This window comes from Piliocolobus tephrosceles, chromosome 14 (assembly GCF_002776525.5).
Source record: "Piliocolobus tephrosceles isolate RC106 chromosome 14, ASM277652v3, whole genome shotgun sequence".
NCBI classification, from domain to species: Eukaryota; Metazoa; Chordata; class Mammalia; order Primates; family Cercopithecidae; genus Piliocolobus; species Piliocolobus tephrosceles.
The window spans coordinates 271,837-296,683 of NC_045447.1; the positions used below are offsets into that span (position 1 = coordinate 271,837).

The 24,847-nt window shown below is 52.2% G+C and overlaps 1 protein-coding gene across 3 annotated transcripts in view; it reads right to left on the minus strand.

Moving 5' to 3' along the window:
- The window catches only part of CACNA1B (calcium voltage-gated channel subunit alpha1 B), a 255,490-nt gene that overhangs the window by 144,431 nt on the left and 86,212 nt on the right, over positions 1 to 24,847 (minus strand). For all 3 annotated transcript variants that reach the window (XM_023227714.2, XM_031934108.1, XM_023227715.1), the window contains exons 11-15: positions 15,326 to 15,535; positions 10,849 to 10,961; positions 3,945 to 4,057; positions 1,666 to 1,797; positions 1,357 to 1,429 (exon numbers count right to left, since the gene is read on the minus strand). In XM_023227714.2, the coding sequence (XP_023083482.1) occupies positions 1,357 to 1,429; positions 1,666 to 1,797; positions 3,945 to 4,057; positions 10,849 to 10,961; positions 15,326 to 15,535 (641 nt within the window). The remainder of the gene's footprint in view (positions 1 to 1,356; positions 1,430 to 1,665; positions 1,798 to 3,944; positions 4,058 to 10,848; positions 10,962 to 15,325; positions 15,536 to 24,847) is intronic.

The following is a 24,847-nucleotide window of genomic DNA, read 5'->3' on the forward strand; positions in this document are numbered from 1 at the left end:
CCTCCCCGTCGTGCGGCTTGGAGACCATCCACTTCTGTCCCAGCGGCTGAAATAGGTCCTGTCACCCACTAAGAGCTCAAAAAACATCTGGGAGATCTGGAAGTCACTGGCCTGTGAGCAGCCAAGGCTTTCAAGTCAGAGAGAGGGAGGACAGTCGGAGGCTGACAAGTGCCCCCAACTCAAGGAATCAGAGAAGAGAAGAGGCAGCAACTCAAACATGAGACCAGAGAGGAAGAAGGGATGACAACAGCAAGGCCCTGACAGGCCTGGAGCAGATGCGCCTCTGGCAGAAGAGTTAGCTCTGCCTGGCAGTGACTAGGAGCTGACAGGCCATAGGCTCCAGCCTAGCAGGGTGAGGGTGAGTGGGCAGATGTGAGAAAGGGGACAGTTGTGGAAGCCTGTGGTGCAAATTAGGACAGAATTCCTCTTTCAGCCAATCATCTAATTTGGTCTGAATAGTCTGCTGGTAAGACTTCCTCCCTCTGAGAGCGTGGGACCGAAAGGGCCCCTCTCTTCACACAGGTTGCAGGCTCCAGCCCTGACCAAGGGTAGTAGGACCAGCAGCCCCAGAAGCCAGGGAGCCAAGCTGAGCCCCTGGCCTGGAGCAAACAGAGACTGTTGGGCCTTCCTGAGAGGCATCACAGGCAAGACAACAGCCACCATCCTGTTCAGTCTCAGACATGGCATCCAAGAATGTTTCATGGGACAGGAGTGCAAGGCATTCTCTCATCAGTAAGGCCCGTCATGGGCAGGATTGTGGGGCCACAGCCCTACGAAAGGGAAGAGTACCCAACCAAGAAAGTTCTCAAAAGGGAACCCTCCAAAAGGGCAGAGGCAGCGTGAGCCAACGAGGTCTCTGTCGTAGAGAAATGGGCCCCCAGCCCCCACTTCCCAAGGAGTTGAAGGGGGCAGTTTTCCAGATACAGACGAGAACTGAGGGGGTCAATGGGATCTGAGACAGTAGCGAGAGAAGTTTAGGGAGTGCTTTGTTTTTTGTTCTCGAAGGATAAAAAACAGAAGTGCATGCAAGTCTCAGGAGCCAAGAGATAAACTGGTGGTTTAAAGCCCAGCCGGGCCCCCAGGGAACTACACTTGCTCCCTACGGTGCTGCCACAGAATCCAGCTTCCTTCACCGTAGGGGCTGGGGTCCCCGGACCTGGAGATCTGCACGTTGCTGACTGCCTGTGCTTCCCTCGAGCCTGTGCTTCCCTCATTTGAGGAACACTGTGTCTGAAAGGTCGGCGATCTGGGCCGTGTGGAGGAACAAGGGAGGGAATGACAGGAGAGTCCACCTTCCCAGCACCCAGGGGAGACGGGAGCCGGACAGGCCGCAAATGTGCAGAGCAAGGGCCTTACCTGGAAGACAGTGAGGATGGCAGCAGGGAAGGTGTCGAAGTTGGTTGTGGGAGTCTCATCCGGGAAGTTGAACCTGAGGAAAACAGGAAGGCTTGGGAAGCGGCAGCCCCTCAGCAGCGAGGCAGCGCCTGCAGGCTCCAGGACGGTCTCAAACTGCTCGCTTCAGGCTGCAGACGGCTGCACACCAGCCCCTCTGAGTACCTTCCTGGCAGGAAGGTGGGTGGAGGCAGCCTGGGCGGCGCTGTCTGCTCTGAGCTCTACCTCCCTGCAAGCCCCCAGCCTTGAGCTCTCCCGCCCAGGCCCACTTACTGTCCCCCAAACAGCTGCATCCCCAGCAGGGCGAAGACCACAATGAACAGGAAGAGCAAGAACAGCAGGCTGATGATGGACTTCATGGAGTTCAGCAGCGACACCACCAGGTTCCGCAGGGAGCTCCAGTACCTGCAGGGCCAGGCAGGGGGTCTGAGCCAGCTCCAGACGCTGACTTCATACTCATGGCTCTCTGCAGCCACACTTACGGCTCCCGTGACTTTCTAAACCCTGAGGGCTGCACGCCTAGGTATGAAGTCAGAGCTTTTCTCTGGAGTTCCAGGCCCACTGCCCTGGACTTCTCTCCCTGAGGGCCCCATGGGACGGTAGAGAAAAACACACCCAGTGCAGGACTCACCTCATCCCCCCAAACTGCTCCCTGCCACTAAGTTTAGGAGGGATGAGGCCACCATCCAGGTGGCCAGGCCCAATCCCAAACTTCATCCTCAGCCCCGCCCTGCCCCTCACCCCTCAAACCCAGTCAGCCACCAAGTGTCTCAGACTAGTGCCATGTGAAGCAAGTCCCACAACTGCTGTCATCAGCCCACAGCGGGAGGAGGAGCTGCACCAGAACCTAGAGCAGATCTTCTGCAAGCGCTGTGGCCGGTGGCAGAGACCCCGGCTCCAGCGCCCCCTCACCAGGGACCAGGGACACGCAGCATAGAGAGCTTGTAGGGCAGCACCACACAGACTCTCTGTGGTATCCCTCAACGTCCCCCATCCCAGACGGCAGTGACCATGCCCTGCTCATGCACGGGTCCCCATGGCACACAGGCGCCACCGAGGCTGCTGACGGCAACTGAGGGGCCAGTCCGTCATGTCCCTGTGCCTCTGCACATGCTGTCCCATCTCCCTGCAATGGAGGGACTGCAGGACAGACACTGGTCTCCTTCGGTGCTCACTCTACCCCTGGGCTCCCAAACCGTGTCCTTCTCCCTGGCGCCCACATCAGAGACCCCGCTATCCTCCATGGATTCTCTTACAGTGTACCTGAGGGCTAACGGCAGATGGGGTGGAAGACTCTGGGAAAGGAATCGAGACTTCTCCTGGGACTAGCAGGGGTCTAGGCCAGCCTGCCTCAGGACAGGGGTCACCTACTTCCTGGGAGAAAATGGAGCCCAAGATGCCAGAACTAGAGGTGGGGTAAAGGCAGCCCTGTGGTCACTTCTTGCACCCTCACACCAGCAGGCTCTGGGAAGGCGACAGAAGTCTGAGGACACACAACACAGAGCGCCGGTGAGGATTCTGTCCCAGCGGGACTCAACTGTGCCCAAAACTCTTCTGCCTTTATAGCTTCATATCCTCCTATGGTCTTAGGTTTGGATTTAAAGTGGATTTTGGAAAAGACCTGGGATTTCAGTTGCCCTGGGAAAGTCAGTGGGCTTCTGAGAGGTTGTCGTGGTCACTAGAGGTGTGACCTATGACCTGGCCCTGCATGGGCTCAGTCTCGGCAGTTCTGCTCCTTGGGCCCTGCAGCTGCCAAGGACACACACCAAGGTCCATGCTGGCCCACGTGTGTGTCTGGTAGGGTCCAGCTACTCAGGAGCCTCTGCAGTGCAGCCTTTGCTGCTGATGAGACTGCTGTGAGGAGGGTCTCTCTCTCTCTGTTCCCACTACAACTCTGGCAGCAAGGGGAAGGGTTTTTGCCCTGGTCCTCCCCTCACTACCTGCATCTGTCACTTCTTGGGCTTCAGTCTCTTTGTAGGCAAACTGTGCAACTCACTTCCAGAGACAAGTGGGACAAAACTGTAAACATGGTCTTGTCACTGCCATCGTCAGCAAGGTGCAGGGTGGAGAAAGCAGGCCCGGGCACAGGGGCCAGGCAGGCACCAGGCTGGCTCAGTAGGAAGCTCAGGGCCATGGCAGGGTGCACACAGGCTCTCAGGGGTGAAGCTGCAGGGGAGGTTGGCAGACTTGGGGACCAGATGGTGGAAAAGCTTCCATCTGATGACTTCTGTCTTCCTCATTAACTACAAAGCAAAGTCACCTTTGAAGGCTGGGAAGATGGGGTGGTGGTTTCAAGAGAGGAGATGATGCGAATTGTGGGGAGCAAGTGAACAAGAAAGCTAAAGGGTGCCAGAGGCCAGTCGGGAATGGCCCCGAGGGCAGATGTGGCCCCACAAGGCTGTTTTGGAACCATCTTTTGTATTTAAACCAACTGTAAGCCACAGAGAGAGCTTCTGGGTGCTATGAACTCCTGGGGACAAGCACCCTGTGTGGCTGATCCCACGCCCTCTCCACCCTACACCTGCCCTCGCCTGGGAGCGCAGGGGACATACTTCGTGACTTTGAAGATCCTCAGCAGGCGGAGGGCCCGCAGCACGCTGATCCCAAAGGAGCTTCCAGGCTTGATGGCCGCCCAGACCACTTCAAAGACGCTCCCCACAATGACCTGCAATGGGATGGTGTTAGCCTTGGGTGCACCACATCTGCACCTGTGCATGCAGATAGATGTGTGTGCGCACCCTGACTGCCCGCACCTCTCCATAAGGAACCATCCTGCTTCCTTGTCTCACAATCAAGCCAGATAGGGTAACTAACACAAGGCACACACCTCACACTGATCTCTTGGAACCTTTGGGGAAGGCTGTAGAGTCCCACCAGTCCCGGTACCTGCCCTCTCTCCCACCCCCACCCCCGACCCCAGACGCACCAGGAGGACACAGGACATGGGCCAGGTTAGGCCTGCTGGCTTTCTGGCAGACCTTACAACCACCTGGTCTAATACCTCCTCCATGCTTGACCACAGCCTGGTGACACTGGTGTCTTCTTTAACACCTCTGGAGCTGGACAAACTTTCAGACAGCCCTGAGTGTTAGACTGTTCTCTCACAGACTAGCAAAATCTGTCTCCCTGTAACTTCCCCTCCCTGGTTCTGCCACTGCTCCGAGATACTCAGATTCATAAATTGTATTTTGAGTCTTTTCTTCTCCAAATGACCAGGACACAGCACATGCCACCAAGAACAGATTATGGCAAGCCTGCCTGTTTGTTGCATGCACCGTCGATGTTGGTGAGCTGAAATTTGTGAGCAAAGTACACGTCCCTCCTTCCAGCCGTTCCTCAGATAGACCGTGAGGAGGGCTGTCCTGGTCAGGGCCTGGTATCAGGGACTCAGAAAGGACAGACCGGGGAGCTGGAACACAGGAGACCCTTTACCACCTTCCCTCTGGACAGGACAAGCAAGGGGCCCCAGACTGAATTCTTTCCCAGGCCACCATACCTCCAGGGGCACAATCTGGGCTCACAGAAAGCAGGAGTGCCCATGTCTTCTTCATGTGTGTAATTCTCATTTCCTCTAAGCCACACTTCTGCAACTGGTGTGGAGAATTCCAAAGCTGAGCCTCTCAAAGTTAATTATATTGTATTTGGGACATATATTTTCCAAAGTTTCAGTCATTTCCACCAATTTCACATCAACTGCAAATCTGATGAGCTTAACATCAATGTTCTCACGAAGTCACTGAGAGAACGATGAATAGGCTAAGACAGAGCCCTGCGGTACATCTCTAGAGACTTCCCTACAGGTTGACACTCATCTGTAAACCAGCATGTCTGGGAATGGCTGTGCACCATTTATGGATCAACTCAAATGCACAGTCATCTGCTGCACATTTCTCTACCTTGTCCACAGATCGCCATTCAGAGAATCTAATGTTCTGTCAACAACCAGGTACACCAATATCCACAGCACCTGTGATAACCCTATCAATACAACACATTGGGTGAGCCTGCCACCCTAGTCTTGACAAGAGTGCCATCTGTTCTTGGTGATCACACGTGGCCCTTGATCATCACCACCAACTTTTCTCTGCAACAGCAAATCATCCAGACGCTTGCCTAGGGCTGAAGATTGTAGTTTTCTAAATATACTTTCTTCTCATTGCCAGTCTCCCAGCATCTCTCCTGTTTTCCACTAATTCTTAAAATTTGTCCTCATTGGTTCATATAGTAGGCAGCCTCTAAGATGGCCTCAGTAATCCCCACCACCCAGTATTCACTCCCCTGTATAATGCTATCCCCTTGAGGATGGGTTGGACCTAGTGACTCACTCTTAGTAAACGGAATACAGCAAAAATGATGGGATGTCACCTCTGAGATTAGATTACAAAAGGACTGGTTTCTGTCTTGGGAACTCTTGACTTTCCTTCTCTGAACACCAGATATCGTGTCATAAGGACACTCCAGCAGCTGGGAGAGGCCCATGTGACCAGAAACAGAAGGCTGCCAGCAGCCACACGAGTGAGCCCGGAAGCAGATTTTTTGAGGTCCATTGACAGCCATCATAGGCATGAGGCTGGAAGTGAATTCTCCAGCCCCAGATGAGCCTGGGAAAACTGCAGCCTCACTAGAGACCGCAAGCCAGGCACACCCAGTTAAGCCACCCTGATTCCTGACTCACGGAAACAGTGAAATCATAAATACTTGTTTTCTTATGCCACTAAGCTTTTGGATAATTTGTTCCCCGGCAGGAAAAGTCAATACAGATTTTGGAATCAGAAGTGGGGTGATGCTGTGATAAAAACCTAAAATGTGGGAGTGGTTTTGGAACCAGAGGACAGACACTGAGCAGCATATTCATAAAAGGCTAAAGTGCACTTAACACACAATTCATAGAATTTTGGACATTAAGCATGCTGCACATCAGGGTCTGCAGGAAAGCAAGGAGAGTTTCATAAGAAACTAGAGAAAAGAGTCCTGTTGTGTGCTGGCAGAAAGTTTAGCCACACTGTTGCATGTAGCTATGTAAAAAGTAGAAAACAGGCCAGGTACACGGTGGCTCGCGCCTGTAATCCCAACACTTTGGGAGGTCGAGGCAGGCAGATCACTTGAGGTCAGGAGTTCAAGACCAGCCTGACCAACATGGTGAAACCCCATCTCTGCTAAACATACAAAAAATTAGCTGGGCGTGGTGGTGGGTGCCTACTGAAGCAGGAAAATCACTTGAACCCGGGAGGTGGAGGTTGCAGTGAGCCAAGATCGTGCCACTGCACTCCAACCTAGGCAACAGAGTGAGACTCTGTCTCAAAAAAAAAAAAAAGTAGAAAACATGCTTAATAAACCAGGAGATCAACCTCAAGAGATCTCTGAGCCAAGTGCTGAAGGTGCCACCTCATGTCTTCTTGCTGCTTATAGTCAAATGTGAGAGGAGAGAGTTAAACCAAAGAAAGTGCATTAAATACAAGGAAGCCAGGACTTGCTGGTTTTGAATATGCTCAGCCTCTCCAGATAGCAACATTAATAATGGCAAGGTCTCAACAAAGACATGTAAAAAAAATGCTCAGCACCACTAATTAGAGACATGCAAATCAAAACCACAGTGAGATACCATCTCACACCAGTCAGAATGGCTATCATTAAAAAGTCAAAAAATAACAGATGTTGGCGAGGCTACAGAGAAAAGGGAATGTTGGTGGGAATGTAAATTAGTCCAGTCACTGTGGAAAACAGTTTGCAGACTTCTCAAAGAACTAAAATAGAACTACCATTTGATCCAGCAATCCCACTACTGGTTACATACCCAAGGGACTGTAACTCGTTCTACCAAAGAGACACATGCACTTGTTCACCACAGCACTATTCACAATAGCAGGGACACAAACCAACTTAGCTGCCAGTTAACAGCGGACTGGATAAAGCAAATGCGGTATATATACACCATGGAAGACTGCACAGCTAATAAAAAAAAAAACACGTATTTTGCAGTAATATGGATGCGACCAGAGGCCATTATCCTAAGCGAATTAATGCAGAAACAGAAAACCAAATACCACACGTTCTCACGAGTGGGAGCTAAACAAGGGTACACATGGTAGGGACACAAAGTAGGGAACAATAGACACTGAGTACTAGAGGGAGGGGAAGGGGTTGATAAACTATCTTCTGGGTACTATGCTCACTACCTGGGTGATGGGATCCTGTGTATCCCAAACTTTAGCATCACACAACATACCCATGTAACAAACCTACACATGTACATCCTGAATCTAAATAAAACTTGAAATTTTAAAAGGAGAGAAAGGTGACATGGTCTAAAGATGAAGCCAAGGGCAAGACTGTAACTTTTATTTGAGATCCCAAAAGGATCAAAGGTAGCGCCTCAGAGCACTACTCAGCCACACTTTCAGACTCTTCAAAGAGATTGAGGGTGCCTCACACATCCGGTCAATGAAGCAGCAACTTCTCCAAGACACTGGAGGTGTTGACCCTTAGCATCTCAACAGGAACACAGACAGAAAAGGTCTAAGGCCTAATAGGTGTGGGTAGAGCTTTTTTCTAATAAAGTGAACCCCAAGGTTCACAACTTATCCATAAAGTTCTTAAAGGACATATATGCAGAGACATCACCAACTTGAACTGAAAGAATCAAGACAGTACACAACGAACACAGGTCTTTAAATTCCCAAAATTCTGCCAGTGGGAAGTAGGCTGAGAAAACCATTCAGCTGAAAACCTGAACTACCTTTCATGGAAAAGCAAAGGGAGTGAGAGGGCAGAACCAAGAGCCCAGAGGGCTTCCTGGCTGTAATGACGAATCCCAGACTTTCCAGCATGTGCCCAGATGGATTTCAGAATCCCTATGGACCAGTGGCTCAGCTTTCTGCTATCCCCTTGCTGAGCAGGAATATCTACTGCAGTTATCCTGTGCCCATCCCACCACTGCACACTGAATGTGGAGCGTAGATAACCCTCTAGTTCCACAGGTCAACAGATTAAGAGGCACCGTGGCCACTGCACTTAGGGAACTGTACTCGAGGAGCCTCACCCACACCTGATCCTAACTGAGGATGAGATTGTGGACTTTGAGTTGATGCTGTAATGGATAAGATTTTGGGGAGTTGGCAGGGGTGAAGGTGTTTTACACTGGGAAGGATATGAGTCACTGAGAGCCAGAGGGCAGGCTGTGGCAGGCAGCCTCTTCAATGGCCCCAGTGGTCCTCATTGTCTGGTGTTCACATCCTCGTGTAATACCTGCCCCCATATATTCCTACCCCCAGCCCAGTCACTGGGCCCAGTGACTCACTCCTAACTAAAAGACAATGGCAAAACTGACAGGATCTTTCTTTCAAGACAGGATTTCTATAGCTTCTGTCTTATGTACTCTCACAGTTCTCTCCCTCAGACCACAGCTGAGGACATTCCAGCAGCCTATGGAGAGGCCACACGACCAGCAACCCAGCCTTCTAGCAAACAAATGCATGAGCTTGAAACCAAATTCTACAGTCCCAGTCAAGCTGCGGAATGACCGTATCTTTGGCCTTCAACTGGGCTGAATCCTCCTGAGGGACCCCAGGCCAGAGATACCCAGTTAAGCCACACCTGAATTCCTAAGCCATAGAAATGTGAAACAGATTTTTGTACTTTAAAGCTGCTAAGTGTTAGAAGAATGTGTTAGCTTATGTGCAAATTATCTCCATGTCCTGAGATCCAGTCAGTTCAGATCAGAAGATTAGAAGACATGAAAAAGATCCCTGCATCTCTGACTTCTCTCCATCTCTTCAGCTCCCTCAGCCGATGCACTCAGGCTTTCCTTGTGACCAAGAAGTCAAAGGGTAAGAAGGGTTGTTGTCTTCCCACCATCTATCGAAATCACAGCTCTCCATGTCTCAGAGAGCAATGTAGGTGGCCACTGCCTTCCCTTCCTCAGAGATCAGAAACAGCATGATGCAAAACCACTACGCCCGAGGCCAGAAAGCCAGGCTCACCCACTGACTCCTCTCAAACCAATGGGCAGCCTGGGGCCAGTCACACAATGTCTGCCGTTATCATCAATAAAACGACAGTCCTTGTGAGGATTCAACAAAATCACAGACACAAATGTCTACCACCTGGAGAAGTATGCGCGCTCATGAGAGAAAAAGTCCAATTAAGCTGAATTTTCTAACTGACGTTTTACTACCACAGTCCAGGCCCCTCTCTGGCTCCTGTAAACACTGCAGAGCTCCAAACCCTCCCTTGGGGGACAGCACTCCTACTCCCCACTCCGTCCTGAGGAGGCAGTGCTCCCACCTGTCACTCCTTCCTGGGAGGGCTAGTGCTCCCACCTGTCACTCCAGTGATCCTACCCTTCACTCCTTCCTGGTAGGGCAGTGCTCCCGGTCACTCCTTCATGGGAGGGGTAGTCCTCCCACCTGTCACTCCTTCCTTTGGGGGCAGTGCTCCCACCCTTCACTCCTTCCTAGGGAGGTAATGCTCCCGCCTGTTACTCCTTCCTGGGGGACTCTGCTCCCACCCTTCACTCCACCCTGAGGGGGGCAATGCTCCCAGCCTTTACTCCTTCCTGGGGGGGGCAGATCTCCCACTCTTCACTCCATCCTGGGGGGCAGTGCTCCCACTCATCACTCCTTGTCACTCCCACTTGTCACTCCTTACTGGAGGGCTTGAAGTGCTCTGGTACAAAGCCTTGGAGGGAGTACTTACTCCCACTCCTCCCTCCTCCCTCGGGTGCGGCGTGGCCACCCATCATTCCCAGCCTCCAGCAGGAAGGCTCAGAACTCAGCCTCTGGGCAGGTGCCAACAGTGCCACATCCCTAGGCTCGGGGTTCAGGTCCCAGGAAGTGTCCTGTGCTCCCTGCCGGGTTCCAGTGAGGAGCGTCTCGGACTGCCCTGCCCTGCCCTGCCCTCTGTGCTCGAGTGTCATGGTAAGCCGTGAAACACACTGCCTCCAAGGCTTCCCTCACCTACTGAAGTTGGTAAAGAGACCCAGGCCAAGGCCACCACCTCCCCCAGCCCCACAAAGAGGGCAGGACCATCACGGCCTATCAGGCCCCAACCCCCAGAAGTGCTGGTGGATGTACCCAAGCCTGCCCAGGGCCAGAGCTCCCCAGAGCTCCATCGGGGAGAGACTGAGCCCTCCACAGGTTCGTGAGATCCCAGGCATGGAGGCAGCTACAGAGCCTTCAGATGACTGTGAAAGTCTACGGACGGGATCAGAAGAGGGAGGAGTGGCCTCCCGCCGACAGAGAGCGGCTGAGGCTGACACCCCCGTCAGATCCAGCCACAACAGGCCTCCCTCTGCCAGCCCCTGCTCCTCACTGTCTCCAGGTAGCCTTTCTGACCCATGGAGGGTCACAGACCCCAGCCCACACTTGGGCATGGCCTATGGGAAGGGGCCGTGTGTGCACAGGCAGGAAAGGACACAGTCTGGGCCCCTGTGGGCCCCCGATGAGGTCTCTCACTCACCCCAAAGTCAAAGCAGTTGAAAGAGGACCGGAAGTAGCTTCTGGGCCCCAGGCCATACATCTTCAGGGACATCTCTGTGAGGAAGAGACCCAGGAAAACAAACTCTGCAAAATCTAGGAGAAGCCGGAGAAGAGGGGGATTAGCTCGAGGCCTCCTCCCACTCCGGCTCCAGCCCAGACTGGAGGACACCAGACCTCTGGGCCTTCCCAGGGCTGAGCCTTCCAGGCCTGGCCTACGGTCCCATGCTCTCAAGTCTCAGCCCAGGAAAGGAACGATGGGTTGAGAGGGACACGGAGAGGTACCTGTTCCAGTCTGAAAAGTGATGAGTACCTAGTGTCTCTGAGACCCAGAGAAGGACGGGCTCAGCAGGAGGCAAGCTCCCGAGATCGGCCCAGGTGTGACTTCCGGAGTCATGGGGGTGCCCCCTCCTCACCAGAGGAGGGCCTGGGGCTATGAGGCAAAGGGCCTCATTTCCCCCGAGGACAGGCCCAGCTACAGCTTCCAGTTGTCGGTCCTTCCGCCTCTGGCCTCACCCCAATCTCTGACCGAAGGTGGGGTCCCTCAACCTCCTTGTCAGAATCTCCCATCTTTCCACTGGGACTTCCCAGTAGAAAGGCGCCTCTCCCCAGGATGGCCACGGCACTGTGGCTGACTTGTATTCTGTTTACGTTTGCTGCCCTGAAGGCAGACCTCCTCCACCACTGCACTCATGTCCAGCACGAGGCTGCCAAGAGGCACTGTCCCCTTGCACTCTCACCGAGTCACACAGAGGTTCCCGTGGGCACAACAGCAGTGGAGCGGGGCTGTCCTGGGCCCAGGAATCCTGCTGACCCTTCTAGGCCTCAGGACTGAGAGAGGCCACACCTGGGCTAGAGGGCTGTGCTGGGATTTCAAGGTACACAGACCCTGCTCACCCAGCCCAAGCAGAAGAAGGGAAGCAGCACAAAAGAACGCCGTGGCTCCAGAGGCCACAGGCAGCGGGAGGCCCAGCCAGGCCCAGCCACTGGCTGAGCCAGGAGTCCTAGGCATCAGGGTGAGGCCACTGTCTCTGACTCTCCTCCCAAAGGGTTGGGCAGGGATTGGCTCTTAAACTTCTCACGGTGCTGGTCAGGCCAAAGGCACCGTGGCTCTGCTAGGGCAGCAGGGGCTAAGGAAGCAACAGAGCCCAGGGCAGAGCTCACACGGAGAACAAGACCCTGTAAGGGCATGAAGGGCAGGCCCCTGAGAGTCCACACCAGGGCAGAGTCCAGCTCAGCCTTCCCAGGGCTTCTGAATCCCCCCTGACAGTCTCTGTTGGGACACGGGACCTTCAGCTGACACAACTTCTGATAAAGCAGACGCTGGAAGAGGGGGCCACACACTCTTCCCATCCCTACGCTCCTAAAATCTCCACCAAGGGCTGTGCTGCACAGGTCCAGACGGCCTCAGTTGGGGACAAGTCTGCAGCAGCCCAGACCTGGGACAAGCAGAGATGACAACTTCACAGCCCACTCAGCACCGTACAAACAGACGGGAGTCTCAGGGAGGGGACACCCTGCTTTCTATGGCCTGAGGACATGGACAACCAGTTCCTTGGAGCAAGTCACCCACAGCAAGCTGGCCTCTGACACCAGCCAGAAAATCAACAGGCACTCAAGCTAAGCATGGGATGATAACAAGGTCAAGCAGCGTCCCTGGAGAAGCTGAGAGGCCCCTGTGAGAGGCACGGATGCCCGCAACCCTCAGGCAGGGCTGCTCGGGACGGAATGATCCACCCTCCACTGAGACCACTGGACCCTACAGCTCTGACCTGGGCCTGGCTGTGCAGACCACCAGGTGTAAGATGTGGCAGAAAAGCTGTGACCCCTGCAGTCCAGCCCAGAGCACCCCAGCAAGCCCAGGGGAACACACAAGCAGCTTGGAAAGGCCCAACACTCCTGGCCACAAAGTCCCAGAGCCCCTCTGCATGGGTCACAAAGGCCTCGGGCTCCCCACACGAGGGGCTTGGGCCCAGGGAGGAGAGGCCCCAGAGACAGGACTACGGGCACCCACGCCCTAGATCTGGGAGGGGAGGCTACCCAGGCATACACCTTGCTCCCCAGGAGACCAAAGTGAGAGCACTTTGCAAGGAACAAGTACAAGAAATGCAAATGGCAAAACTTTTGGAGAAAGAGATCTGAAATCCTCCAACATCCTGTCTGCCCTCTCACTCTCCCTAGGAACGGATGCCCTCAGCCTCACATACTCAGCCTCCTCTCTGAGGCCAAGAAAGGGCATTCATTCGTACACGTCTGTATCATGCATCCAACCAGCAGGCACTGGTGCTGTTTTGAGCCAGCAAGGGGACAGGCTGAGCTGGACTCTGCCCAGGTGTGGACTCTCAGGGGCCTGCCCTTCATGCCCTCCCATGAACTCCCTTCTCCCCAGGAGTTCACAAGCTGAGGGGGAAACAGAGACAGATCATTAAAACCAGGTTTTGTCTTCTAAGAGGATGGTGTGCTATGGGAGCAGAGGGAGGGTGAGCAAGTCTGGTGAGCTGCATAAGGTCCCCCCAGGGGCTCACAGGATGGCGAGGCCTCTTAACTCAAGCCTCTCTTAACTCAAGTGTCCCTCTTAACTCAAGCCTGTTTTGAAGGTTCTGGCAATGCACTGAGGGCAGGTCCTTGGAGAATGGACAGCCGAGGTGCACAAAACCCACGATGAGCCCCTGCGAAGCTGCTCTAAACTGGGCGGCCACACCCCCTCGCCTCTGGCAAGCCTGCCCCACCTACTGAGCCAGCCTCCCTCAGGCCCAGTCCAGCTGTCAGGGACACTGCCCACATTTCTGTCCAGCTATTTTTCCCTCAGTGACACTAATCAAGCCAGGAACTCCAGGAAACCACAGACAAGACACAGCAGCGGTCTATGGTCAGGGATGCCTGTGGACTCACCAACGCCTGGATACTCCCAGCCCTGTGCTCCCATACAGTAGACACGCGACTGGGCTACGCAGCCCTACCCCTACCCACTGCCTGCCGACTCACTGCGCACCAACAGCCTCTCACAGGGAACAACGGGCCGAGCCGCTGGGTCAGGAGGAAGTCCTTGGTCACCACCTGACCCCCAAGGGTGGGAAAATCTTAGCCAGAGGACTCAAGAGAGACACTGAACTCAGGCCCAAGCAAAGTCCCAAGGTGCCACCCTGTGGGCCCCAGGACATGTGAATCAGGGGCCGGGACAGGCAGTTCCATGTACACAAGCTGCTCCTCGGCCTGCAGCCGCCCAGGAGCCTGAGCGGGAGCTCCCTTGGCTCCTTTTACTTCTGCGCCCCACAACCATCACCCTGTTCGCATGTCGTAGATTTCAGTGTCAAGTTTGGGAAACTGCAGCCCAGAGTTCCACCCCAACACAGCCACTCTCCCACCCATGCTTCCAGGTGACCTGCAGCCCCCTCTCTCCCACTGTGGAGCGTCAGATCCTGCAGCTCAGGGAACCCTCACACTCCTGGGCAGAGCAGGCGAGGCCCCCTGGTCCACAGAGCGGGGCTCAGCCAGCCAGCTAGGGCCCTGGTGAGGCCACCGTCACAGCAGGACACAGTGACAGCCAGGCTGAACTCGGAGCTGGGACGAACGGAGTCGGAAAAGGCTTTCCTAGGTGCCTCCGTAGCTTCAGGCACACAGGGCCCTCAAGGAGAGACTGAGGCCCTCCAGGGAACCCCAAACAGGCCCTGTCTCCAGATCAGCCGTAGACACCCAGCAGGGTGAGTGCAGCTGACCCCTGAGGTCAGGAGGACTGAAACACTACCTGACAGGACAGAAAACATGGGTGGACTCTTTGGTTTTGATCCTCTTTGTGAAGTAAGACCACAGAGCAACACTGTTTTCCACATGGGCCAGAGAGTCCGAGGCTGTGACAGACCAGGCCTGGAGGGGCCCATCCTGGCTCCTGTGCTGAGGCTTGTGGAACAGAACTGCAGTCAGCTCACTCCACGGAAGGGCATGAATGCATCCAGATTCAGCCAAATGTAAAGAAAAATGAAGGTAACCAGGGGAACCCAAGGAGGGTAAGAAGCCAGGACTCCCCCATCAGGAAGCTGGGGCAGAATCAGCAGCCACGTGGTGGAAAGGAGCGTGGGGCTAAGTCCCAACTGTAGGTCTGAAGCCCTCTAGGGGGAGGACACCCATCTGCTTGGCCTGGCTCGCCCCTGGTCGTCCCACATATATCCTGCCCTGGGTGCCCGGGACCCCTCAACCAGTCTCACACTACGCTGAGGGACAGGGGTCTAGCAGATGCAGCTGTGCTTTCTGGAACCCAGGGGCTGGAGAGGCCACCCTCCAGCCCTGGACACACCCCAGGCCCCACAGAGGCCCAGGGGGACTGACTAGGGCTGTGGGATACTTTGGGCAACATGGGGGTGGGTCCCCTCCCACCCAGGGTGGTCCCAGGGCATGGACCAGGGTTTCCAGGCTGAGAGAAGAGATGCTCAGGAAGTACCTGAGGGAGGGACGGGGATACGTACACAGCGCCGTGGTGAGCCGCCGTGGCTGGTTGTAATGCACCATGGCCACACACAGTGTGTTCAGGGCCACCACACACAGCACCACCCAGTAGAAGCTCTGAGCCTTCACCATGCGCCGGATGAAAAACCGGAACATCTTCTCCTTCCTCCGGAAGTATGACGAGCTCTCTGTCTTCCCGCTTTTGAGGCTGGCGCGGGCGAACGGGGATCCTGAGGGGATGGGGGTTACTGAGGATGTGGGAACCACTGGGTACCCGCCTACCCCACCTGTGGACCCCCACAGACGCACCCTGGAGGACACCAGCCTCCAGCCCCAGCCGGTCACAGACAATTGTGCCAGTGACCCCTGTGACCTCCACTTCACAGCTGAGGGAACCAAGGCCTTGATGATCTCCGTGGTTACTGGGTGCCAGATAGGAGAGCAGGATTGAAGTGGATGATACACACTCACTGTCTCTGGTCCCCAGCATCCCCAGCCACCTTCTAGGAGCACAGTCTTGATGCCCCCAGGCCACTCTCCATGATCACCCCAAGCTTTTTCCCCTGAAGACATAAATCTGAGTTAGTCCCTCCCCAGATCCCATCTCTTCAGCACAGCCCACGGAGCTCTGCAGCATCTGTCCCTCCCTCTTTCTCCCTCATGGACTCAGGGGTCAGTACCCATGGGCTGTCTATTTTCTAAGTAGTTTTCCTGGAACACAGCCAAGTTCATCTGTTTATGCATGGTCCATGGCTGTTCAGTGTCCACAATACTCACTGTTGGAAACTTTGTCCACCTGCTCCAGCCTGACTGCTTCTCTACTCTGCTCACCACCCAACCCAGCAGCCTTTTCCCGTGTCCACACACATCACTCCTGCTGTGTCCTGGTCCTTCACACAATATCCCAAGTGTGAAATGCATCCCTCGCTGGACTCCTTCCCACACACCTTCGGGTCTCAGCATTAACATCACCTGCACAGAGCACCTGCTCTGGGCACACTGTTTAGAACAGGGCCCTCGGCTCACCTCCAACAGCGGCCCTAACCACATCGCCACTTGTCACTGTGTTTTATTGTTGACCTGTTCCATGCCCAACTCCCAGACAAGACTGTAGGCTCCATGAGGACAGGGCCACGTTGTCTTTTTTACCACTGAGCCCCTCACACTGAGAGGCACTTCATTAATGCTTAACAACTGAGGGAAGGGTCTCCGTGAGGATTCCGGTGTGTGTCTGTACAGGAGCTGGCTGTGTGTCTCTGTAGAAGAGCACATCTGCCTGTGTAAGCATTTCTTAGTCTGTGCGCTAAGCTTGGCCGTGTGTGACTCTGTGCTCTCAGAGAGCAGACAGCTGTGCCCCAGCCATTGGTCTCTTAGTGGGCTTTGAATACCTGGGCTTGAGCATGGGGTCCCCGTGTGAGGATGTGGGGAGCAGTGTATGTTAACATGTACTTTCTGTGTGTTTGTACACACATGTATATGTGTGCACACCCAGGTTCTCAGTGGCACAAAAGAGCAGGGGCGGTGTGGGCATGCGTGCTATGCACAATTTTCTGTTTGTACACACGTGTGTATGTGTGCACATCCAGGCTCTCAGTGACATGGGAGAGGGGGTATGTGGGTGCATGTGCTATGGGGAGTTTCTGTGTGTCTGTACACACATGCATATGTGTGCACGCCCAGGCTCTCAGTCACATGGGAGAGAGGGGGACTGTGGGCACTTGTGCCATGTGCACTTTCTGTGTGTACACACGTGCATATGTGTGCACACCCAGGCTCTCAGTGGCATGAGAGAGAGGAGCTGTGTGGGCATGTGTCCTATGTGCACCTTCTGTGTGTTTGTACATATGTGCATACATGTGCACACCCAGGCTCTCAGTGGCATGGGAAAGAAGATGTATAAGCATGTGTAATACATGCATACCCAGGCTCTCAGTGGCACTCAAGAGATGATGTGTGTGAGCATGCTTACTATAAGCACTGTGTGTTTGTACGCACATGCCTATGTGTGCACACCCAGGTTCTCAGCGGCACAAAAGAGCAGGGGCAGTGTAGGCATGTGTGCTATTTTCTGTTTGTACATACATGCGTGTGCACACCCAGGCTCTCAGTGGCACAGAAGGGGGGGGGGTGTGGGCTCGTGTGCTATGTGCACTTTGTGTGTTTGTACACATGTGTGTACGTGTGCACACCCAGGCTCTCAGTGGCATGTGGCCGGCCCTGCTGAGGGCCAGGGATGACCACTCCCCACAGAGGCAGCAATAGGACAGGAGGGAGGCAGGCATGCAGTGCAGATAAGGAGGGACACACACACAGGCAGAGCTGTGCACAGAACAAGCCCACACACTCCGAACCCCCCATGCACCCACACACAGTTGCGCAGGAACACAAGAGTCACACACACACATGCTTCACAGCACACATCCAGCCCGACTGCGCTCACTTTTGAAGATCCAATGAGATGCTCACACAGATGCACTCCTCAGCACACATGAGGCACACACCTGTGAACACAAACAGGGCCACTCTGGGAAGAAGGGATAGAAGAACATGTGACTCATGTAAACCACTGTGTCTGCACGCACATGTGGCCAAGAAAACAAGCAACAAATTCTCCAAAGAGGACTCTGTGGCCATGCCCACCAGCCAGTAAGAACCAGTCAGCCCCTGCTATGAGAAAGGCCTCATAGAAATGCTGCCCTTTCACAATGGGCCACAGCACCCCCAACACACACATCTCCCTTTGCCACACAAGACAACCACACACATCTTCCTGTGGCACACAAGACGACCACACACATCCTCGCCCGTCACAGGCACAACCATAGTCATGCCAACAGCCGTATTTGCACAGACCCGCACTCCCTAGACATTGCCCTTAAAGTCCACCAGTTCCTTGCCGTAAACATCCACTTTAGAGAAGCCAGAGGAGCTAGAGCCAGGGGACTGAGCAAGACCTAACAGAGGGACTCCTGCTCCAGAGGTCCTGGGGGAGAGCTGGGTGCAGCCCCTCACATCCTCAGCAGCACCCAAGACAGATGTGTTTGTTCCCTGGGGATGGGGAACAGGTCCCTAAGGACAGCAAGCAGTCACTGTGGGCTCCCGTCTATGGCAGTAAAAGCAGAGTCTACAGGAAATGCAGAAACATCTCTGGAATCACAGCTTTGGGTGGGGAAAACCAAGAGAGATTGGGCTTCTTTTCAGCTTCCTGCATTTTCCAGGTTTCACTTAATTAGCATATAATCTTTATAATGAAAAAGTTTATTTCAAGAAAACTGATATGACATCTTCAAGCTAGGGAGAACATTCCATATTACATTAACCTATGACGACACAGTGAAGTACTGTTGAGAATAGGGCCTGCCTACATGCAAATACTTAGATTTCTATTTCTTGTGCCCTAAGGCAGAGTCTTTGCTAGTCCCCGGTAACACCCATTTGTTCAAAAAATGTGTACAAATTGTGCCAGGCCCTGATCAAAGCCCAGAAAACACAAAATGACCAAGATCTGTCTTTGCTCTCAATAACCCTTCTAGGGGCCAGCAGAAGACATAAAAGAAAGTGTGTTTCCTTCCAGCGCAGCTGCTGTATTTGCCACACGGGGCAACAAATGTGGCGTGAGGCTACAGCACGAGCTGATGGAGGCCCTAATGGCTGTCACCCCTGGCCCTCATGCACGTCACACAGCCTGGAGATTCCTCAACTGAAAACAGAGCACAGTCACCTGAACCTCACAAGGTGGTGTGGGATTCAATGAGACACCACAGGGCCGAGCTCCGCGGGGCTAAACCAGCTGACAGGCATCAGGGCGGACAGGGTGATATGGGTTATGGACAAGCCTGGGCTGGTGACACAGCTAGTCCTCAGACAGAGGGCAGTCGAGCTCACCAAGCAGTGCTGAGAATGTGGAGATTCAAGCATGGCTTTGTCTCCTCCCCACCAGGCCCCAGGCCCTAAACCCACCCTAAACCAACAGCAGAGGCCAGTGGGTCCTGAACGCAAGGGAATCCTTGGTGTCTGCTGGGCACCCAGAAGGAAAAGTCAACAAAGGCCCAGGGATCCAAGTATAGCAACAAACAACTCAAAATAAAACCAAACTAAAAGAGAGAGAACAAACTTTTTAGAGAAAAAATAAAATTCTCTTCTGAAACCACTCAGCAGATTAAAAAAAGGGGAGTTTAGTCAAGCACAAGCAGGGGCGTGGACTGACAAGAGCAGAGCAAGGGACGCCAGGTGCAACAGGAGAGGCTCCAGAAGCAGGAGAACAAGAAAAGGAGACAGAATAATGAGACAAACGGAGGGAAGTACTCCGCGCCGGAGGGGGCCCTGGGCCTACAGTTTGAGGCGGAAAGAGCGAGCAAGTCACTGACAAAGGAAAAGCATCCCAGTGTCCGATGCCTCATCTGCAACAGGAAACGTGAGAGAGACAGAGAGAGAGAGAGAGATTGCAGCGGGCACAGCAGCCTGGATCTCGCTCCTCAGTGGGGAACAAGGAAAGGCACCTAAGCGTACACAGGAACTTGAAGGGTCAGCCACCACCCACACCCCCATTCATTTCAGGGGAGAGCAGCCGAGTGACAGGACAGAGTTTAAACGGGGGAGACAGTCCTGCAGTGAGCAAGGACTGAAGAGAGAAGAGAAGAGGAGAGAGGAGGGAGGAGGGAGGAGGGAGGAGGGAGAAGGGAAGAGAAGAGAAGATGCTAAGGTAAACCCAAGTGAGTGAGGACAGGGCTCTGAGAGTGTGCAACAGGAGTGACAGCTGAGGGCCCCTGGGCATAGGGGAGTCTCTGGGGGCAGCCTGAAGGGACTGGCGATAGTCAAGAATGAAAAGTGAACACCCTCAAACCAGGATGCAGAGGCAGGGCAAGTACTGGAAAGGCTGTGACTTACTGGGTATGGGTGGAGGCAGAATAAAGGGAAATAGAGCAATATAGTGATGGAACTAGTACATCTTGGTAGTAAAGATGCTAAAGAAACGAAAACAGTAAAGAGGAATGTTGACAATTATGAGAGCAGGGAAAGGAAGGTAACCTTTTGTGGAAGAGAAGAATGAGAGAGTAGAAATAAGCAAGGGAGGAGAGGGGCAATAAATAGCAACTTGATTAAAGCAACAAAACTTGGGATGAAGAATAGAGTCAAACATTATACTAAATAGAGAGAGACTGGATTCACCCATTACCATTAGAAACAGAGATCATACAACTAGGTTTTTAAAAAAAAAAAAAAAAAAGCAAAACCACCAAGCCAGGCGTTGTGGTGCACACCTATAGTCCCAGCTACTCAGGAGGCTGAGACAGGAGGATCATCCTGGGCAACATAACTCTGTCTCTTAAATAATTAAAATTTTAAAAAATTTTGGCCAGGCACGGTGGCTCACGCCTGTAATCCCAGCACTTTGAGAGGCCAAGGCGGGGGGATCACAAGGTCAGGAGATCAAGACCATCCTGGCTAACACAGTGAAAACCCGTCTCTACTAAACAAAATGCAAAAAATTAGCTGGGTGTGGTGGCGGATACCTATAGTCCCAGCTACTCGGGAGGCTGAGGCAGAAGAATGGCGTGAACCCGGGCCAGGCAGAGCTGGCAGTGAGCTGAGACCGTGCCACTGCACTCCAGCCTGGGCGACAGAGCAAGACTCTGTCTCAAAAAATAATAATAATAATTAAAAAGCAGAACCCAGATAAATACAATTTACAAGAACACTTAAAATGATAAAGAACAGCTGGAAATGAAAAGAAAAGAAAGGTACCAGGCAAATGCAAGTTAAAAACCAAAACCAGTGATAGCAACAAAAAGTAGAACCAATGACATTCGATGTCAACAAGGTACAACTGTCCAGCAGAAGAACTGCACAGATTAAGAAGGTATTGTGTCATGAAATAAAGCATAATTTAGGAAGAAAATGTAACAATCATAAACTTTATATTGACCAAACTATATAGTGACTAAATATATAAACAAAAGTCACTAGAAATATACAAGAGGAACTTCATAAAAAATAAAATGGGCCAGGCACGGTGGCTCACACTTGTAATCCCCACACTTTGGGAGACCAAGGCGGGCAGATCATGAGGTCAGGAGTTCAAGACCAGCCTGACCAACCTGGTGAAACCCTGTGTCTAATAAAAATAGAAAAATTAGCTGGGCGTGGTGGTGGGCGCCTATAATCCCAGCTACTTGGGAGGCTGAGGCAGGAAAATTGTTTGAACCCAAGCGGAGGTTGCAATGAGTTGAGATCATACCACCGCACACCAGCCTAGGCGATAGGGCGAGACTCTGTCTTTAAATAAATAAATAAACAAACAAAATGAAGTAGGGCATGCCACCACCTTGGTCATTCAGGTTTCTCAGCCATCCCAGCCTATGGGCCTTGGAAAGTTCAAACTGATCAGGGGATGAAGGGATCTCCAAAACAGCATAGCTGCTCTATCAAAAAGCAGCCAGGCTGCTTTAAATGGGTTTTTTTTTTTTTTTTTTTTGAGGCGGAGTCTCGCTCTGTCGCCCGCACTGGAGTGCAGTGGCCGGATCTCAGCTCACTGCAAGCTCCGCCTCCCGGGTTTACGCCATTCTCCTGCCTCAGCCTCCCGCGTAGCTGAGACTACAGGCGCCTGCCACCTCGCCCAGCTAGTTTTTGTATTTTTAGTAGAGACAGGGTTTCACCGTGTTAGCCAGGATGGTCTCGACCTCCTGACCTCGTGATCCGCCCGTCTCAGCCTCCCAAAGTGCTGGGATTACAGGCTTGAGCCACCGCGCCCGGCCTTAAATGGGTTCTTGATCCCATTCCTCCTGACTGGGTAAGACCTCCCAACTGGGGTCTCCAGTCACCTCCTACAGGCACATTCAGGCCGGCAATAGGTCAGTACCCCCTGGGACAGAGCTTATAGAGGAAGGGGCAGGATGCCGTCTTTGCTGTTTCATGACCTTCACTGGTGAAACCACCAGGTACGGGGAAAACCAAGGCAACTAGGCTCTGGAGTAGACCCAAAGAAAATAGCAGCAGCCCTAGGGAAGAAAGGCCAGACTGTGAAAAGAAAAGCAAACAAACAGAAAACAGTAACAACAACAACAAAACACAAAAACCCCATCCAAAGGTCAGCAACCTCAAAGATCAAAGGTGGATAAGCCCACAAAGATGAGAAATAATCAACACAAAAATGCTTAAAATTCAAAAAGTCGGAGTGCCCCTTTTCCTCCAAATGACCGCAACACCTCTCCAGCAAGGGTTCAAAACTGGGCTGAAACTGAGATTGCTGAAATGACAGAAGTCGGCTTCAGAAGGTATGTAATAATGAACTTCACTTATGAAGCTAAAGGAGCATGTGGTAAACCAATGCAAAGAAGTTAAGAATCATGATAAAACAATACAGGAACCGACAGCCAGTATAGCCAGGTTAGAAAGGAATATAACCAACCTGTTAGAGCTGAAAAACACACTACAAGAACTTCACAACGCAGTCACAAGTATTAATAGCAGAACAGATCAAGCGGAGGAAATAATCTCAGAGCTGCAAGACTATTTTTCTGAAATGAGACAGGCGAACAAAAATAGAGAAAAAAGAGTGAAAAGAAATGAACAAAACCTCTAAGAAATATGGGATTATGTAAAGAGACTGAATCTATGACTGATTAGGATACCTTAAGGAGACAAGGAGATTGGAACAAGTTGGAAAATGTACTTTAGGATATCATAAAGGAGAACATCCCCAACCTTGTAAGACTGGCCAACATTCAAATTCAGGAAATGCAGAGAACCCCAGTAAAATACTCCATGAGAAGATCATCCCCAAGACACATAATCATCAGACTCTCCAAGGTTGAAGTGAAAGAAAGAATGTTAAGGGCAGCCAGAGAGAAAGACCAGGTCACCTGCAAAGGGAATCCCAGCAGACTAACAGTGGACCTCTCAGTGGAAACCCCACAAGCTAGAAGAGATTGGGGGCCAATATTCAACATTCTTAAAGAAAATAATTTCAAATCCAGAATTTCATATCTGGACAAATCAAGCTTCATAAGTGAAGGAGAAATAAGATCCTTTCCAGGGAAGCAAATGCTGAGGGAATTTGTTACTACCAGACCTGCCCGGCAAGGTGTCCTGAAGGAAGAACTAAATATGGAAAGGAAAAACCATTACCAGCCACTGCAAAAACACACTGAAATACACAGACCAGTGACACTATGAAGAAACCACATAAAAAGTCTGCAGAATAACCAGCTGGCATCATGATGACAGGATCAAATCCACACATAATAATACTAACTTTAGGCGGGCCATAGTGGCTCATGACTGTAATCCCAGCACTTTGGGAGGCTGAGGCAGGTAGATCATTTGAGGTCTGGAGTTCAACCAGCCTGACCAACATGGTGAAACCTCATCTCTACTAAAAATACAAAAAAATTAGCCAGGTGTGGTGGCACATGCCTGTAGTCCCAGATACTTGGAAGGCTGAGAGGCAGCAGAATCACTTGAACTCAGGACGTGGAGGTTGCAGTGAGCCGGGATCACGCCACTGCACTCCAGCCTGGGCGACAGAGTGAGACCCTGTCTCAAATAATAATAATAATAATGACTTTAAATGTAAATGGACTAAATGCACCAATTAAAAGATGCAGAATGGCAAGCAAGATAAAGAACCAAGACCCATCAGTATGTTGTCTTCAAGAGACCCACCTCATATGCAAAGACACACACGGGCTCAAAATAAAGAGATGGAGGAAAATCTACCAAGCAAATGGAAAACAGAAAAGAGTAGGGATTGCAATCCTAGTTTCTGACAAAACAGACTTTAAATCAACAAAGATCAAAAATGATGATGAAGGGCATTACATAGTGGTAAAGGGTTCAACTCAACAAGAAGAGCTAAGTGTCCTAAATATACATGTACCCGATACAGGAGTACCCAGATTCATGAAGCAAGTTGTTGAAGACTTAAAAGAGACTTAGACTCACACACAATAACAGTGGGAGACTTTAACAACCTACCAACAATATTAGACAGATCAACAAGACAGAAAATCAACAAAGACATTCAGGACTTGAACTCAGCTCTGGATCAAGTGGACCTGACAGATATATACAGAACTCTCCACCCAAAGACAATGTAATATACATTCTTCTCATCGCCACAGGACACTTACTCTAAAATTGATCACACAATTGGAAGTAAAACACTCCTCAGCAAATGCAAAAGAATTGAAATAATAACAAACAGTGTCCAAGACCACAGTGCAATCAAATTAGAAATCAAATTAAGAAATTCATTCGGCCAGGCGCGGTGTCTCAAGCCTGTAATCCCAGCACTTTGGGAGGCCGAGACGGGCGGATCATGAGGTCAGGAGATCGAGACCATCCTGGCTAACACGGTGAAACCCCGTCTCTACTAAAAAATACAAAAAACTAGCTGGGCGAGGTGGTGGGCGCCTGTAGTCCCAGCTACTCGGGAGGCTGAGGCAGGAGAACCGCGTGAACCTGGGAGGCGGAGCTTGCAGTGAGCTGAGGTCTGGCCACTGCACTCCAGCCCGGGCGACAGAGCGAGACTCCGTCTCAAA